The sequence below is a fragment of the Glossina fuscipes genome, unplaced genomic scaffold (assembly GCF_014805625.2).
Source record: "Glossina fuscipes isolate IAEA_lab_2018 unplaced genomic scaffold, Yale_Gfus_2 1, whole genome shotgun sequence".
Classification (NCBI taxonomy): Eukaryota; Metazoa; Arthropoda; class Insecta; order Diptera; family Glossinidae; genus Glossina; species Glossina fuscipes.
Genome location: NW_023998415.1, coordinates 50,063,625 through 50,081,123, shown reverse-complemented (window position 1 = coordinate 50,081,123; position 17,499 = coordinate 50,063,625). Strand labels below are relative to the sequence as shown.

The window sequence follows — 17,499 nt, the reverse complement described above, 5'->3', positions numbered from 1 at the left end:
TAATTTACTATTACGAACTAATTTGCACTATGAAATGTTAAAAATTAGATCTTCTTACTATACAAAGATTCTTCTTTTGGAGGAGGGTTTATATGAGAGGGAGTTCAAAATCATTGCCACATCCGATCCAATGCTTTCACACCCATTTAGAACATCGAAATGGTATTATTAAGCGACTTTGAAAGTTATTTGGAACGTCGTTATATAGGACCGATCTGAACTATTTCCCATAGCGATCGTCCTTGTTCCAAAGCATTTCAGTGTACTAAATTTATCAAAATATCTCAAAAATTGCGACATATAGATTGAACACATGGGCAGAAATTAGGTAGACAAACAGACATACAAGCTTAGATCAATTCAGAAAATTATTCTGAATACAAGGTGGGTTTACCTGAAGCCCTTCTGAGTAATACATATGCCCGTATAAACTTAACATACTCTTTACCACAAGTAGTGTGGGATATAATAAGGACAATCTTCTTCCGTGAATTGTGCTCTTTTCAAAATGAGTGTTGCACATTTATTCGAAATGAATTTAACTTGATGAAAATTTTAACTAAACAAATTCTAGATTATTCTACATCCACGTGAAATTTATTTCGTTGTGGAATTTGGTTAGCAATTTCCAAATTTCTGAGTGTTCCGTGAATGTTGATAATACTGTTGAAAAGAAAGCCAAAAGATTTCTTATTGCAATCGTCATGCAGTCTGGTTGGCCCCTCTGCGATTGTGGTCATATTAAAAAAAAAAACAAACGCACGTTATAGCCACATCCAATTTTAACGAATCATTCTTTTCAGAGTCGCGCAAAATATATCTTGAAAACACCAGAAACGGCAATTCGTTTGTGGCACCAACTTGATTAAAAGATCAGTTTTGTTTTTGATTGCGTTTGTTTATTTGATTTAGGTTTTTTAAATAAAAGGCTAAGTATTGTGTGTGAGAACTATCAATTTATTGTGCTTTTATAAAAATTGCATTGTTTTCAATTTATTTTTAAATGAGGTCAAGTAAAAACTATAAATTATTTTATAAAATTGATCAGGAGTTAGGACAGAATAACGTATGTGCACCAATTAACAATTTTTAGGTAATAATTATATTCACATAATTTATCATTAAATTTATTTAGATGAGGTGAAGAACAACAAGTGTGCCGCAGATTAAAAAAAAGTAATTAAAGAGTTCAGCGTCTTTTCGTTAATTGGATGTATAATCAAAAAGACGCTGTACTGATCTGGTCTAACTTTATATACAGTGCAAATTGTTATATTAAAATGTGCTTACGGTTACATGCATTCTTCGGTTAAAAATTGTAAACTTCTTTCTTAAAAATAAGTAGAAACATTATAGCGGGCCCAGGTCAGGCCAGTCGTTAAATTGATTTCCTTCCCTAATAAAATATTGGAAGGTAGATCTACTTTCGCTGCAGACATAATTGTTATAGCAGCCTTTATGTGCCAGTGGGTCTAAAGTGTGAACTGACAGTAGTCCATATTTAACAAAATTAATTTTCTGCTCAAAGACCCCTTTATTCCTCACGTAGGTAGTTTCGTAACAATGTACACTAAAAGGGCTCATTTGATGCCATATGAAAACTTAGTTATCATGGGAATACTTACATTGAGAGGAAACCAGAAATTCGACCTAGAAATACATTTGATATTGTTTACTTTTAAGTTTAATTACTAGTTTAGACTACTTTGATTCATAAGATATCAAAAATTAGGCCGTTCCGCTATAGAAAGGCTAACTTTCTGCCAAATCGATTATAATGAAGAGGACTCAAAAAATGGGCCCAACCGTTTTCAATTAGTCACATTAATTTAGTATGCCGCAAGTGATTCTTGTCGAGAAGTTTTGAAAATCGCAAATGCTTTTTATGCAATGACTTTTTCAAGATGAGATGTAAGAATGTAAATACGATGGCCAAATTATTTCCTATAGGTTGAATATGAAAAACGAGTGATAGACAGCTTAGGTCAATGCAGAAAACAATTTTAAATTGATCGGAATATTAAAAGGTGGGTGAGTGTTACATACATCCGCACAAGCTTAATATATTGATTATTGATAACTTAAAAAATATTTAAAGCAAACTTATACGTACGTATATTAACTAAATGTAAAAAAACTGTAAATAGGCGAACAAACGTTTAAACTCCTCAGTTTCGTTGCATTCCATAGTTAAATCTAGCCACTAAACTCTTGGAGAGAATTAATCTTAAATCATAAATATAAGTCTTTTCAGTCAACTTAACTAACAGATGAGCTTCTATTTACATTTTAAACTTTTAGATAAATATTCTAACACTATTCTTTATATGGTTTTCCTAATCGCAGTCATTCTTTTTCTGTAAGCGTATAAATTTAAAATACTTTCCAGGGGGTGAACAACGATTGCTAATATTAGCGACCGCGTTATACGCCATGTACATATTGTCTTCCTTTATACCATGACTTATTATGGTGCCCTTAAATGTGCACAATTTTTTTGAATTTTTATAGCTGAATAACGGATGGTGAACACGCCTGAGATGAGCTCTTTGAGCACACATACCAGTTATGTAAACGTCTTCCAAATAAATAAGACTTGTATTCAAAGCAGCCATATAAAGTTCCGGCACCAGATCCATGGACATCATGTAACCGGCACCGGATAGATAGGTTGGATATTTATCACCTGGATACATATACGAGGGCATATACCATTTACTTGAAACATTTTCGACAGGCCGTACAGAACAGAATTTATGTCCCACCAGATATTTGATAGTAGCATTTAAACGTCCGGCTGACGTATGCAACAATTTAATTGAATGCTGGTCATAGAAGTCTAATGTATCATTATATAAAGGTATTGTACCGCCCAAAAGGAAGTGCAATAGATTCGGCACATTTACGAATGTGTCATCATCACATTTCATGAAGAAGGCAGCCTGCTGATGGCAGCCGTTATTGATAATCCATTTCAGAGCCATGACAGATTTCACGGTTAGATTATTGTAGGTGTCGATGAAATTCTCTTGGATGATGTCATCATACTGTTCGGCTTCTTGACGTATGCGCCAAAGTGTTTCATTACCCTCCAAATGTTCACCACGACTGCGCCCTACTAAGAAAAGAATACGCACCGGCAAGTTAGGAGGTAAATTAGTAGTGGTTTGCTAGAAGTTTGAAAATGTTTAGTTATCAAATTAAAAATTATATGTTTAACGTGCATTAGGCCGCGCAAACACACATGCACTTACGTTGCCCTGCAATTTGAGATAATCTTTATAAAATTCTATTCGTTGTTGTTTTACAGGATAATACTTGTCCTTTAGATGCGCGTGTAATTGCTCAAACTGGCCATAGTTGAATTCAGTGATATTAGCCCAAGTTTCGCGTATCGTTTGTCTAAATATCGATTTACAATTAAAAAGTGGAAAGGAAAACGTTTATAGAAATGCGTGCATATATATACATATATATATATATATATATATGCATGTAGGTAAAACTTATTAAGTGCTTATAGATTCTTATGTACTTAATAAGATTTACGCGTCAACCGACGATGTATATTCTAACGGGTCTCAGTTTCATGTTTTGAAGCGTTTCAGACACTTCCTATATGAGGATGTATGGTTAGTAAATTATTCTGTTATTGGGTAGATTGCTTTTATTACTCACCTTTCAACGAAATTACGCATGCTTGAACAAACCATTATCAGTAAAAAGAGTTTTTCCTGACAAATATGGCGAGGTTCCAGTAAAGTGGTGTCATTATAGGGCAAGACATAATCGGTCACGTTACGTGAAATGTCAAAACTCCAGTCAGATAAAGCATCTGTAAGATCAAAAACTATCAAATTTAAGACTCGTAAAGTAGAATATGGGAAGTATCATCTTGAAGGCACACTTACAATGTCTTGACGAAAGATCATTGAGTATCATAAATAAAAACCATGGCACCATAAACGCTGCGAATACACAACAAACTAAGCGTTTGCCTAATTTGCATGGTGTATGATAACAACGACGCGGTTTATAGCCACGCAGTGCGACGCTAACTTTAGCCCGAAATTTATCGGACCTTTTCAAAAATTCTGCTTCCGCCTTAGCAGTGCCTTCTTCATCTTCATCCGACGAGGCTTGAGTCGAATTTGAACTATTGGATTTCAACGGAAGTAAAATGTACTTTCCTTTCTGTATTCGCATGATGATGAATCACACACATTATATTTTAATGGTCTCACAGCAATGAATGAACATTAAACGTAGCGCAATTCAACAGTAGTTGTAGTAACAGAAAATTTGTGTATTCAACGCAAGTAAACATATACACAAAGATGATGTGATTTTAATTTATTGTAAGACAGGCCTCGTAGAAAGCATTTGCGATAATTTAATAATATAAGAAAGTCAAGCGGTACTAATCTATGAATGAATATACAAAGAAATGGAAGGAAGTGAAAATTTGGTCAGCGATTCTACGCCACTACAGAACGTTGAATTCAAACCCAAATCTTATGCAACAAGTTTTCGCTAAATTTAAATGTGTCACCATATTTTACCAGTGCTGATGCAGTTACGGTCTTATTTAAATTTCTAAAAAGCTTTTTTTTTTTGTGTATGGAAAAAATTCATTTTGTGAAGTGACAATTTTTAACGTTCCTGACACTTCTAGGTCAAGTTCCAAAGTGCAGGTGCGCAATGACCATATACATTTTGAGAATAACGATATTTTTATACCCATCATAGGAGGTACATTTAATTTGGTACGTGTTTACGATGCATTGTTATGGGGGTTAGCACCCATTGCATATATTTTCTTGGTCAAATGGAAGATAGAGATGGCCCTGATTATGTGGTTGCAATTTTTATTTATATCCCATATAGGTTGGAGTTTTTGTTCAGTTGTATATCGTTATCGAAAACACAACTACGACCATAAAACTTCGCTTAGAAGAACAACCTCGATTTTATATCCCTTGAAAAATCACATTTGGAAATCAATATGCTGACAAAGATAATGCATCTTGATTGGCTTTAAAAAATCATGCATCAACCAAATATTTCTCCTTAAAGACAAATTGATACAATTTAAAGCGCATTATCTGTTCTGTAACAACTAAATCGGTCTTAAGTGCAGCCTAACATTTTAACCAAAAGATAGAGATAAGATAAGTGTTGCCGGAAAAAAAACTTAAGTGAACTTTTTAAAAATAAACAACAATAGTCGTCTTTATTGCAGCTTTAAAGTGATCATTCAAAATTGCAATGTTAGATTAGATAACCAAATAGTAGTAGTTATCGGGTGATTACGCAGTAGATAAACACCTGGCGGCTTGCATGTATATTTTCATAAAGACATTTATTAATGATTTCGCTTATTAATCTGCTTTTAATATCAACACTAAACCGTTAGCATATGTTTATAAGTCATATGATATGCGTTTTTCTATATAAACATGCATGTACAAAGAGCTTGCCTAAGAGAATTACGGAAGCAGAGAGAACAATGACCTTCAAATATTGCAAGATTCGCAAGAAATTGATGCAGATGCATAAAACGCGTTTGGATTTCTTGCTAAACCTTTGTTTAATTTTTTCTTTCAGCCAGTTACAGATTTCGTAGATTAGTAAATCGCAATATCTATATTTTAATTGAGTGATTTACTTGGTTATATATTATACAATAAAAAATTTGCTCTACAAATCTACACAAGTACCATACAACAAATAATTTTAGTTAATTACATATAAATCTTTGAGTTTATAAATTGTTTTTATTGAATAATAAATTACTTGTTTTATTACTTAAGGCGCGGCTTAGTTTATAACGAAAAGTTTAATTTATAAACAAACGCGTAAACTTTTCTTTCACAAAAATTCACTTACTCCGCGTATTTCACCCTCGCATTGCTACTAACACAATTATATTTTACCAATTGCTTGAAGTGTTGTCAACTGTTAAGCATTCACATATTTTGTAAACTAAAAAGCGTTCATTTAAGTAAAGAGCATATGTAAACAAACATATGTTTTACATATTTATTGTAAAATAAATATAGTCTGGTATAAAATATGATAGATTGAAGACTAGTCTTGACTAATCTTTGTTGCAACGAAGAACAGTCGTATTGAGTCTTATGAGATGGTCGCAGCGTCAAGGGGCGAATTAAATTATTAACAACATCACAATAAAGAGAAAAACAAAACTAATATGCTATTTTAATTAAAGCACAGAATAAGCACTTCCTGTAGGTGCTGTGTGAGCCTGTTCTCCTCTCTTTGAACAAAAGAATTGATGAAAAGAATTTTTTTTTTTTGTAATTAAAAAATAAGTTAACCAAATGAGCACAAATTTAACAAAATTCTCTCTTAAAAGGCGCTTACCCAAGCGCACAGTTGAGCTTCTCTTAGCTAAGCCTGAATGTGATCAGTATAGAATATCTATATGAAACCGGCAAAATTTAAATCATAAATTATTGGAAACCGATAAGTAAGGCGATATTTTTGAATGCTTTTGTTATTAAGACAATATAGTGCAAGCGTGGAGATGTGTCTAAGTCAATATAACATTTAGCGATGTAATGAATCCTTTTTATTAAATGCATACATTAAATGATCAAATGAACATTAACTATCGTTCGGATTTGTGTATGAATGTGCATTAATACGTATTATTTGTTTGTTGTGTATGTGTGCGTACTTTGTTAGAATATTTTCAATTTAATTTACATACATGCATAAATATCTTTAGTCAAATATGTAAGCAGAACGAGGGATTTGAGTTCTCTCGCTAAACTGAACCTTGTTTCGAAGAATTAACGATGAAGTTTGCGGAAAAGGGAACGAATAATCATCTATCTATCTTCTTGATATAAAATTTTGAATGTGAGGTATATAGAGAGGTAAATAAATTTTTTTATGTATGTTAAAATAGTCTGCAATCAAACGCGTATTGTGTTTGTGCTTAAATCGATGATAAAAATTGACCAAGTTGTAAACGTATCTGAGGTTCGATTCGATTGTGGCGTCCCATAGCAGTCATCAAGTGTGGAAATTAAAACCGCCCAAACAAAGCTACCTGGAAATTATTTTGGATACATACTTTCGCCTACAGTATGTATAATTGTTCGTAAATTTGTGAGCCATTATTAGCCTTTTGGGCATTAAAGAAGAAAAATTAGTTGAAAATATCACTATACTTTCCAGTTCCTCCTATACCAGTTTCCTCGTTCAGTTAGCTCGAATTTCCGCATTTTTTAAACCTTTTACAACATATTAAAAAAGCGAAAGTGAGAAACAAGTTAAACAGTCAATTTCTCCAAGATATCAAATTGAATTTACTTATATACTTCATTGAGATCATACAGACTAACATACGGACTAACAAAGGTAAGTAGTTATCATAACGATTAAAAAAGGCTTTAGAGCGTAATCGAAATAATCTGGTCTACTTTAAAAAATTAAGAAAATGTTTAGGACGTCAAAGTTTAAATAACAATTAAAAGCGAATACTGCTTTTTACTACAACATCTTATCTTAAAATACTTATGCAAATTTCAACTACTGGCAGCGCCGGAAGCCGGTTTAAAATTTATTTGCAACAGTGTTTCGTGCCTTAATATTTTGTTTGGTGCCCGTTTACACAATTTATTTGCACTGGAGGTTATTTAAAAAATCGTGAATATAATGGCTGCTACACCATCACCTTGTGACTCTAGCGCTAGTGCAAGTAATAAAAAATGGAATAATTTGCGTAATATTCTGGAACGTGATGGACCTTTCTGTAAAACTGATTTCACGCCATCACCAGACATTCTGGATTTTTTACAAAACACTGCCAAGATATTAGTGATTGGTAAGATAGGATTAAAGAAGTTTCTAAAAAAAAAAAATTTAAACAATTCCAATGTCTATGATTGAATCCTTAGCGTGTTGTGACTGTTCATTCACGTTTAGTATTGTTTAAGTTTGGAATTTTGTGACGATTTAATTTAATGTTTTTTTCGCAATTATATAAATATATTGCAGGTGCTGGCGGTTTGGGTTGTGAATTACTCAAAGATTTAGCTATGATGGGTTTCGGAGACCTACATGTGATTGATATGGATACTATTGAATTGTCCAATTTGAACCGTCAGTTTCTTTTTAGACGATGCGACATTGGTTCGCCCAAAGCAGAATGTGCAGCTAGATTCATTAATCAGCGCATAAACACTTGCAGTGTAACACCGTATTTCGCGAAAATACAAGATTTCGATGATTTGTTTTACACGCAATTTCATGTGATTGTCTGCGGCTTGGATTCTATAGTTGCTCGTCGTTGGATTAATAGTATGATTAACAGTTTGGTAACGTATCAAGAAGATGGTAATGTAGATCCTCAAAGCGTTATACCTTTGATTGATGGCGGTACTGAAGGTTTCAAAGGAAATGTACGTGTAATATTGCCTAGTCTCACCGCGTGCGTGGAATGCACATTAGATTTGTTTCCACCACAAGTTACTTATCCATTATGCACTATAGCTAGCAAACCGCGTTTACCCGAGCATTGTGTAGAATATGTCAAAATTATACAATGGGATAAAGAAAATCCTTTTAGCTGTGCTTTAGACGGCGACGACCCTCAACATATCAGTTGGGTTTATGAAAAAGCTCTTGATAGGGCCAATAAACACAACATTACTGGTGTAACGTATCGCTTGGTCCAAGGTGTCGTTAAGAATATTATACCAGCCGTCGCTAGTACAAATGCTGCTATAGCTGCAGCCTGCGCAAATGAAGTATTTAAAATGGCATCCAACTGTTACGAATGCATGTCTAACTTTATGAATTTTAATGATTTGAACGGCATTTATACGTACACTTATGCTGCAGAGAAAAATGAAGAGTGTTTAGTTTGCAGCAACGCCCCGCAAGCTTTGAACGTTGGCAATCCCTATACCACTACGCTGGACGATGTAATACATATGTTATGCGAGAGTCCTAAATATCAAATGAAAAATCCAGGTAAGTCAAAAAATGCTTAAATCATTAATTCAATAATTTTTTGTTTTTGTATATGCTACAGGCATTACCACCATTATGTATGGGAAGAATAAAACACTTCACATGTCTTCAGTTGGCAGTATCGCAGAGCGTACACGCGCTAATCTAACTATGTCTTTATACCAATTAGGCCTCAGGGACGGTCAACAACTGATGGTAAGCGATGCGACCTCACCTCGCACCATAACAATGCAATTAAAATATAATCTCGTTGATGTAGAAATGAATTAAAAATATCTTGTTTTCTTTTTTTTATGTAATTTGAATCTAAATGTAATACAAACAAAACACGTTGAAACTCAATATATCCATTAAAAAAAAAAAAAAAATGCCAAAATTATTCACTAATTTCTTCAATAACGGGAACATTTTGTAACTCAAAACATTTACGTTTCCACATGGTTAACTGTTCCTTTAGCACTTTTTCTTTAGCTGCAGCACGAGTCAATAACACTTTAGCTTTTTGCAAAAGTTGAGTCTTTTTGTGTAATTGTTCTTTAATGTAGTTTAATTCCTCCTGTAGAGGAGGGGGTGCAACCTGCAAATGGAACTGTTGAGTTTGCTAAAATTCAAATTAAAAAAAAAAACTACCTTCTGCCGGCTTTCGCAATGTGGACATTTCGACGGCGCTTTTAATTTCAATTCCAACGAAGAAATTTTATCCAAAGAGTCATGTAACTTTTGTTGTAAACGTGCAGTATCATTAGCAGCCTCTGAAGAACTCTGTTACAAGAAAACAATAACTAAGTTTTTGACGTGCTTTTCTGTATTGCTGATTACCCTTGATTCACTTGATCTCCTTCCGTCCTTTAGGTATTTATTTTCAGCTTTTAGTTTCTCGACCAAGTTCCGTAATGATAGTATAGTGTGCTCGGCCGATTGTCCTGTTTGAAGATTAACTTTAACGCCACTACATTTACATAACTGGCGTCGTGCCTCTGATGAGGCTATTTCCTCCTTTAAAGCCATTATATAACTAAACAAAAGTTGAAAAATCAATATTAACGTAAGATTGCTTTCGTTCTGTCTTTCTTTAAATATTTACTCTTCCAAATGTTTGATTCTTTTTTGGAAACGTTCGGTTCCATCTCCTTGCCTTAGTAAATCATTATCCAACTGTAACTGTAAATTTTTGGCTTCCAGACGTATGTTTTGTGATTCAATTGTTGACAATTTCTCCTGTAACTTTTCCATTTCATTTGTTAGAGCATGACTACCTTTTCCTGCAAGTTCCATGACCAAAATTTTCCGCTGTTGCATTTCCAAACGAGTTTTTAGCGCATCAATGACTTCTTGATTTTGCGCTTGTACAGTATACTGCATTTTATTATTGGTAACGTTACGAACCGGCGAACTACACTCGCTGCTGCCCGCAGTAACGGTATCAGGGCTTTCGGAAGTTGTGTACTTTACAATCGCAGCATTTGTAGAAATCGGATTATGTAAATTGGGGCAAGATGGAGCGCGACAACATTTTATAGAATGTTTCGTAGTTTGATGTGTGGCTATCAAAGAAGAATATGCGAGTATAAGTAGACTTTCAGTGTTTGCTTTAACTCACCTCTTCCCAGTTTCGCTTCAAGCATCTGTTTATCTTTTTCCAGACGATTAACGGTATTTCTGGCGGATTGCAATAAGGTCTTGGTCTTTTCCAAGGTTGCCTCAGTATCTTCCAGCTTCCCTTTGAGTTTCTCAGCATTTTGTTGCCAACGTTTTTGCTTCTCCCATAGGCCAACCTCATGCGCACTGCGGTGCCGTTTGTTGTCAATTATAACTTTTTGTCGTTGGATTTCTGCACGCGCCTCTTCTAAATCTAATTCTAATTGTTGTGCTCTTTTTTGCAGACTTTCATTTTTTACCCTAGCATTTAGTTCAGTTTTAATTGACACCACTGGACGTTTTATTAATTGATTTCTAAGCGACTGGCTGAGGTCGCGGGCTTGTTTTTCTCTTTGCGTCAAATTCGTCAATTGTTTCTTTAAAGCTTCTACTTGAGCGTAATAGATTTTGTTAGTAGCTTCAGTGCGTGTGAGATCATTAGCAAGCTGAGTTATTTGATCTGTCGTGTAACTGGAGGAATCGGTAATAAACCGTTCTTGATCTTCCTAAAAAAAAAAAAATTTAATTTATAGTAATTTATATAAATAATTTTGTAAATCTACATATACTCACATGAAAATTGTTTAAAGTTTCCAACAATTCATTGATATGCTTATCTTTCTCCTCTACCATTATTCGCAATTGCTCAACTTCTGTATTGTTAGTAATCTCTGAAGATTTTTCACGGTCCTGTAGCAGTTTTACCCTTAAATGTGGAAAAATTACATATTTCTATTTTCAAATAACATGCAACATGTACATTTTCATACTTTTCTTTTAATATAACAATTTCATCTTCCTTGACCTTTAAAGCGCTTTCATAATAGCTGGCCTTGTCTTTTAATTCTTTTAATTGTTTCATTATATTGGTAGGAATTAATAAAGTTTTTGCGTCTTCCAGCTCATGTTTTTCTTTAACAACTTCCTCAGGAGCAATTACTATACTTCCTGTGGCGGAATTGGGAGGCGAATTCTCTTGCTGAAACATCTCCTCAATTTTCTCATCCGTCATTTCGTTTAAACTGTTATCGACATTCTCTTCCGTTTCCATTCCGATAGTGGCCAACTGTAGCTTCTCACTCGAATTTCGTCGTACGCTTATACTTTCCAATTGGGTTTTTAATTCTAAAATTTCCAAATCCTTGTTCTTCATTCCAACATTTAATTGAGTTACTGCGTGATTTAGCCCTTCAATCTCAGCATTCAGTTTGCTAACAGTTAGATGATTTTGTTCTCTCTCAGTTTGCAGTATGTCCTGATATTTACCAATAGATTTATCCTTTTCGCTAAGTAAAGTATGAAAAGAGAGAATAGTTTTCTGCAAGGAAACGTATATATATGGTAATTTGTAAAATTCTATCCGATTGAATATTTAAACAAATTACCTCAATAACATCGGTTTTTGTACTGGCGGGAGATAGTTCTGTGGAAGATTCCGATTCTTTGAGAGCTTGTAAACTATTCAACTTGCTTTTCAATTCCTCTATTTGCAGATTAGCTTGGGTAAGTCTATTAATGAGAGTTACAAAATAAGTTTTTTTCTGTAAAAATCTTTTACATAATCCTTTTAAGAATAAAAATTGCAAATTTTCACAGTACTTTATGATAAATTTGATGATGAGATTTTGAATAAGAATTTGAAACAACATTATATTATCACAGCACAGATAGACTTTTCTTTTAATAGGTTGAGATTCTATTATTAGTCTTGATTACTATTAATGTAAAAAAAATGTAACTGTAAATATTAATTCAGAGTTAAAGTTTGTTACGTTAGGTGGATAGATAGATCGGTTTATAATGATTTAAAATGTTGCTTTTGAATCTCAAATTTATTAAATTATTAACTTTTTCAACAAAAAGTCAGAACACTGCTGGCACTCATAATACATGGAGGTAAAAAAAAAAAAGACCCTGAATGTAAGAACCAAGACCACACCTCAAAAGAATCAATCATCATTTTTTTCTCTTTTGTAGTGTGAAAGTCAATAGCAAAATAGTGGCGAGGATCGGTTGATAAATATGCTTATGGACTTACTTAAGGCATTAATTTTTAAATGAATTTTTTCTCTTTTTCTTATCTTACCTGTTTTCCGTTGCCTTTAAAGTTTCTAAAGTACGCTGCAATTCATTTGTTTTTGGACTATCGATTTTGTGCGGTTTGCCGTTCATCACATTAGTCGCATTAGTTTCCTCTAGGGTTTGTATAGCTTTACTTTCCTGTAAATTTCGTTGTTTGCAGGTCTGTATTTGAACTTCCTTGGTTTCGGTCACGACGTTGCGAGTTGCAATTTGATTTCCATCTTCTGTTTCAGCTGCTAAATACCCTTTTTTCGAGTCTCGTCTTTTCGGACTTTCTTGTTCAGTTTGTATTAGAACGTCAACTTGAGCGGGTTTAAGGGATCGTTTTCGCTCTGCTGGTATGGGCGCTTCTGTATTACAAGCAATATCTTGAGTAAGAATTTTTTCGACAGCTTTTAAGTTTTTCTCGGTCTTTAAAACCAAATCATCTATAGCTTTTTCAGATCCAAATAAAGCTTGAACAGTTTTCCAATGTTCGCTTTCGCAGGCCTGATTCAAACGCAATTCGTTTAAATCTTTTTCCAAGTATCGGCATTTGTTTTGCAACATTTTCACCTCATCCTCGTAAAGCCTGCATTGCGTTTCACTCTTAATAAGCTGAAAGTATGTAAACTTTAATTTCTCCAATTTTAGTGCATTAAAAATTTGTTCATTTTCTAATTCATTAGCGAGCGATGAACTTCCGTAAATAATTTAGGGAGTCTCTGACTACAAACAATGCAATGATTTAAAAACAAGTAAGAAAGTTATATTCGATTGGCGATAATCGTCGATTCGTTTTAACACCCTACAACAGGATAAAATTATTATTTTTACATGATTATCTGTTGGCCGCAAATAATACTTTTACGAATAATTTAAGCAAAAAAAAAAAAACAAGCAAGAAAGTTATATTCGGCGGTGGTCGAATCGCGCCTACCCACCACTATGCTTTTCGCATTCTACTCTCCAAGTTCTTTTAATTTGATACCCATATCGATGGTGTTATTAAGAAAAATGTGATTGCGGTGTCTACCATATTGATAATTAAAACTAACCCATTTCTAGGTAGATAATATACCTTCACTTATGATAAATAAGCATAAAACCTCAAAAGAGTGAAAAAATAATATATAATCAATTTTAACTTTGTACCGGCATGGGTTACATTTTTAATTTTTGCACTTAATGAATAGTGTTTCGTAGAGTAAATGTGGAAAACTTCTTCCTTCAAACTTTTACAATTTCTGAGTAGCGCACAAAAACCCATAAACTTTTGTTACGAAAAACGGAGCTGCGTTGAGTTTATGCTCCACTGCTGACTTCTCTGGCCAATTGGCCCATTTTCAATACCGACCTGCTTGGAAAAACTTGCGATGTCTCTACCAAATTTAAGATCGATATCTTTATTTTTGCGACCGGTAGAGTGACAACAACAAACAGCGCCCAGATGGACGAACATGGCTTAATCAATTCAGAATTTCACACCGACAAAGAATATATATACTTTATAGGGTCGCTGAAGCTTCCTTTTAGATGTTACGAACATTATGGAAAAAGTATACCCCTAGTTTACAGTGGCGGATATAAAAATGATATGCAACGGTTGTCTTATAAGTTTACCCCAAAATATAATCGGCAGATCTGCTAAGTTTCTCATTACGCCGCGGAGACTATAAAAACACATATACTAATAAGCAAGAAAGTCATAATCGGCTGGGGTTGAGTTTATTACTAGATTGAGGTTTAAGGGAGATTAGAAGTTTTAAGTGAATTACTAACCGATTTTATTCAGAATAAAATGGAAAAAATGGAAATTTGATTATTTACAACTTGTGTGATTACGTGGCCGACACGAGTAGCGGGGCTCATCAGTGAAATACACTTGGAAAGTTTCACACAAATTCATAAATTTCTACTTAGAGAAGAAACAGGATGGCTTTACGCTTTAAATTTTACTCCGGGCGTCTCCTTCACTCGATTCGGCCCATTTGCGACACCGTCACAAAGACGGAGAAGAATTTCATGCTGATCAAGAATAGGCTCCCCTTTCTGAAGCTTACTTTCGAATGAAATTTTTCCCATCCTTTGGTAGTGAATATAAAAATGTAATCGAAGAAAAAATTGACCAAGTAAATCGATCGATCTGCTCCCAATGATTGTTAATTATACCTGTGACCATCAGTAATTCAATACTTATTTTAACACGTTTTTAAGCTAAGAAAATGCACTTAGCACACAAACAAACAGAAGGACATAAAAAGTTTTACTTTGTTCTATATAGCACAATGAATGCCGCGTGGAGTCTCAAATAAAAAGTTTGAAAGGGCGTAACTAAGACTAACAATTGCAGGATGGTTCAGAATGGTCAAATCACGCAAGTTAAACTTTTCAACTGGAATGGGATCGGCGGGCATTTATGGGTAATTTTGTACATTGTAAAGGGAGTGGCAATACTAATGCACACGTTTTGCTTTTTAAACACTATTCATACTATATATTACTTACCTTAATTAGTTGTGGCTGTTCCTCCATTTCTATATTTTGCTCACTTAGTTTTGTTTTGATTAGTTCTTCAATTTGTTTGTTCACAATTTTTAAATAATTTTTCTCGGAATTTTCTTCGACTGAGTTTTGAAATTTCTTATAAGCACAAATGAAATTTGTAAGAAAGATTAATGGAGTATATTTGGCATATTTCTCTTTGAGTAAAAGTAACGATTTTTGTAAAAATCTATAATAGAGAGAAAAATTGCGGTAAAAAAGAAAATTTTTATTCAAGCGCACATTATATAATGTAAAAGTTTTCGCGTAAACGAAAACGAGTGCGTTGTCACACAATTCTCATCGAATCATTTTTGGCGCAATATGTACTCACTTCAATTTTATTTCCCTATTAGCGCGTTCGTTGTGAAAGTTTTTTCTTAATTGCTGACATAATTTCTCTTTATTCAATAATTCTTGCTGCAATGCTTCAAAATGTTGTCTGCTCGCCGCGCACTCATCTCTCAAACGATCTATTTCTAATTTGGCTGAAAGTAATTTAAAAAAAAAAGCTAATATTATTTTGAATGCCTTTTGCAGCTTATGTTCAAATTCTACGAACCGTTATCTAAATCTCTTTGTATTTTCGCTATTAAGAATTTTTCCTCGCTTGTACTTTGCAAATCCGCAACTAAATGCCTTAGACCTATATGATTATCAGTAATATCGTTAAGTAATTTTTGTTGCGATTGTATTTGCTCTCGGGCTATTAGCAACAAGCTCTCAAGATGCGCAATATTTTTAAGCATTTCCGTCTTCTGTTCTTGAAATTCTTTATTAAGTTTATTTTCTTTCTTAAATTCTTCCAATGGTATGACATCCAATTGATAATTATCAATGATTATACCATAATCCATATTCAAGTCGGGTATATTTATGCTATCCATTGATTTTCCGGATAATATTTCTTGCGTAACTAATGATAATTTCATTAAATTCTCCGTAAATGATTTTTGTAAACTTAAATATTCCTCTCTGCTATAGCAATAGATGGAAAAACAATTTTCCTTTTCTCTTTTCAAATGTTCGGATTCATGTTCCAAATTTTTAATATCCATTTTGTATTTGGACTCTTTCTCCAGCCAAAACATTTGTTTCTCTTTCATCTTGCTCAGGCTATTATCGAGATCTTCTTTTAAATACTGCAAGCACTTTTCCGCCTTCATTAAATCAGTTTCGAGTTTAGCCGTCTTTTCAGTTAATTCAGCGCAAGCTTGCATCACTTCCAAGTCACTGGCTTTCATATGTAAATATAATTCTTCGTAATGTTTGCGATAGATTTTCAATTCGTCAACTTCTTGCTCAAGCTGACGCTTTTCCGTTATTGTCCAGGTAGATTCATGGCTAATATTCGGTATCTGCAAAAGAGAATGACTTCTATTGGGCGTAGTAGGACGTGTAGATGAGTCAAAAAGCGTAGGCATTTCTATAGGCAGTTCTTCAGCATTCCTAATCTCACCATCTTCACGCATGCTCTCAACTGATTGCGCATCGTCTTCAGCACAATAGTTTTTCATAGCTATATGCTGTTTCAATAACTCTTCTAAAGCCTGTTCTTTTTGTTTTAGTTCGAGCATCTCTTCCTGTAAACGCAAAGGCGAGTCTTGACACGCATCTGGAGACTTGAGTATTTTTAACAGATTCGATAAAAGCGTCTTATCAATTACAATTTGCTCGGACATATCTGCAAAAAAAAAAGTTCAATTTAATAATGATTAGGTTATTTTTCAAAAAAACAAAACGCAAAAAAATAGAAAGCAGCTCACCACCGTATTCTTTTAGTTTTTCTAAAATTTCCAACATGCCTTGACGTAATATTTCATTCTCTTGTGCTATATCTTGATATTTCATATCCATGCCGCCCGTGTTGCCCGGATCTTGAAGTTCGATTTTATAATTTCCATGGCAATGTGTACAGACCGTTACCGCTAACGAGGCTTCTGGCGTGTTATTGGAGTCGTCAACTTCTCCAATTTCCTTTGTTGGCGACTTTCGGGTAAGTTTATTTATTTCTAATGTCTGATAGGGAGGGGTGTCGTCTTTACTATTCATTTCCGTACTTTCAATGATCCCATGATCTTCCTCAGCTAAAATTTCCGAAGATTTATCGCGATCGGCAGCAGTGTTATTGGACGCAGTTAATAATAATTGCTTCAATTCCAAAATCTCTTTTCTACAAAATGAAAGACCATTCATTCACATATCCGTTAGAATAGTAACATCATTTTGAAAATTAGTCTCATTTTA

General features: G+C 33.9%; 3 protein-coding genes across 9 annotated transcripts in view; 1 reads left to right on the top strand and 2 right to left on the bottom strand.

Annotated features, from left to right (window-relative positions):
* Positions 1-936: 936 nt before the first annotated feature.
* On the bottom strand, positions 937-5,963 carry LOC119631509 (beta-1,3-galactosyltransferase 1-like). Of its 7 annotated transcripts, none has more exons than XM_038023786.1 (5): positions 5,749-5,963; positions 3,912-4,425; positions 3,679-3,850; positions 3,255-3,402; positions 937-3,170 (listed from the first exon to the last, which is right to left on the bottom strand). In XM_038023786.1, exons 2-5 carry the CDS (start codon positions 4,204-4,206, stop codon positions 2,337-2,339), a joined length of 1,449 nt encoding a protein of 482 aa, XP_037879714.1. In that variant the 5' UTR covers positions 4,207-4,425; positions 5,749-5,963; the 3' UTR covers positions 937-2,336. The 7 variants fall into 7 exon arrangements, with proteins under 7 accessions (XP_037879714.1, XP_037879713.1, XP_037879715.1 ...); XM_038023785.1 differs by having other exon boundaries at positions 5,797-5,963; XM_038023787.1 differs by having other exon boundaries at positions 5,809-5,963.
* A 1,573-nt stretch (positions 5,964-7,536) lies between these two features.
* Positions 7,537-9,298, top strand: LOC119631510 (nedd8-activating enzyme E1 catalytic subunit). The gene is made up of 3 exons (XM_038023792.1): positions 7,537-7,858; positions 8,032-9,009; positions 9,071-9,298. The coding sequence occupies exons 1-3, from the start codon at positions 7,690-7,692 to the stop codon at positions 9,277-9,279; spliced, it is 1,356 nt and encodes a 451-aa protein (XP_037879720.1). The 5' UTR covers positions 7,537-7,689; the 3' UTR covers positions 9,280-9,298.
* An 87-nt stretch (positions 9,299-9,385) lies between these two features.
* The window catches only part of LOC119644986 (centrosomal protein cep290), a 28,871-nt gene continuing 20,757 nt past the window's right edge, over positions 9,386-17,499 (bottom strand). Inside the window, exons 8-20 of the mRNA XM_038044728.1 lie at positions 17,019-17,425; positions 15,815-16,936; positions 15,587-15,740; positions 15,217-15,442; positions 12,734-13,326; positions 12,033-12,156; positions 11,418-11,965; positions 11,221-11,353; positions 10,610-11,153; positions 10,094-10,553; positions 9,829-10,024; positions 9,640-9,771; positions 9,386-9,586 (exon numbers count right to left, since the gene is read on the bottom strand). Of these exons, the coding sequence (XP_037900656.1) occupies positions 9,386-9,586; positions 9,640-9,771; positions 9,829-10,024; positions 10,094-10,553; positions 10,610-11,153; positions 11,221-11,353; positions 11,418-11,965; positions 12,033-12,156; positions 12,734-13,326; positions 15,217-15,442; positions 15,587-15,740; positions 15,815-16,936; positions 17,019-17,425 (4,840 nt within the window). The remainder of the gene's footprint in view (positions 9,587-9,639; positions 9,772-9,828; positions 10,025-10,093; positions 10,554-10,609; positions 11,154-11,220; positions 11,354-11,417; positions 11,966-12,032; positions 12,157-12,733; positions 13,327-15,216; positions 15,443-15,586; positions 15,741-15,814; positions 16,937-17,018; positions 17,426-17,499) is intronic.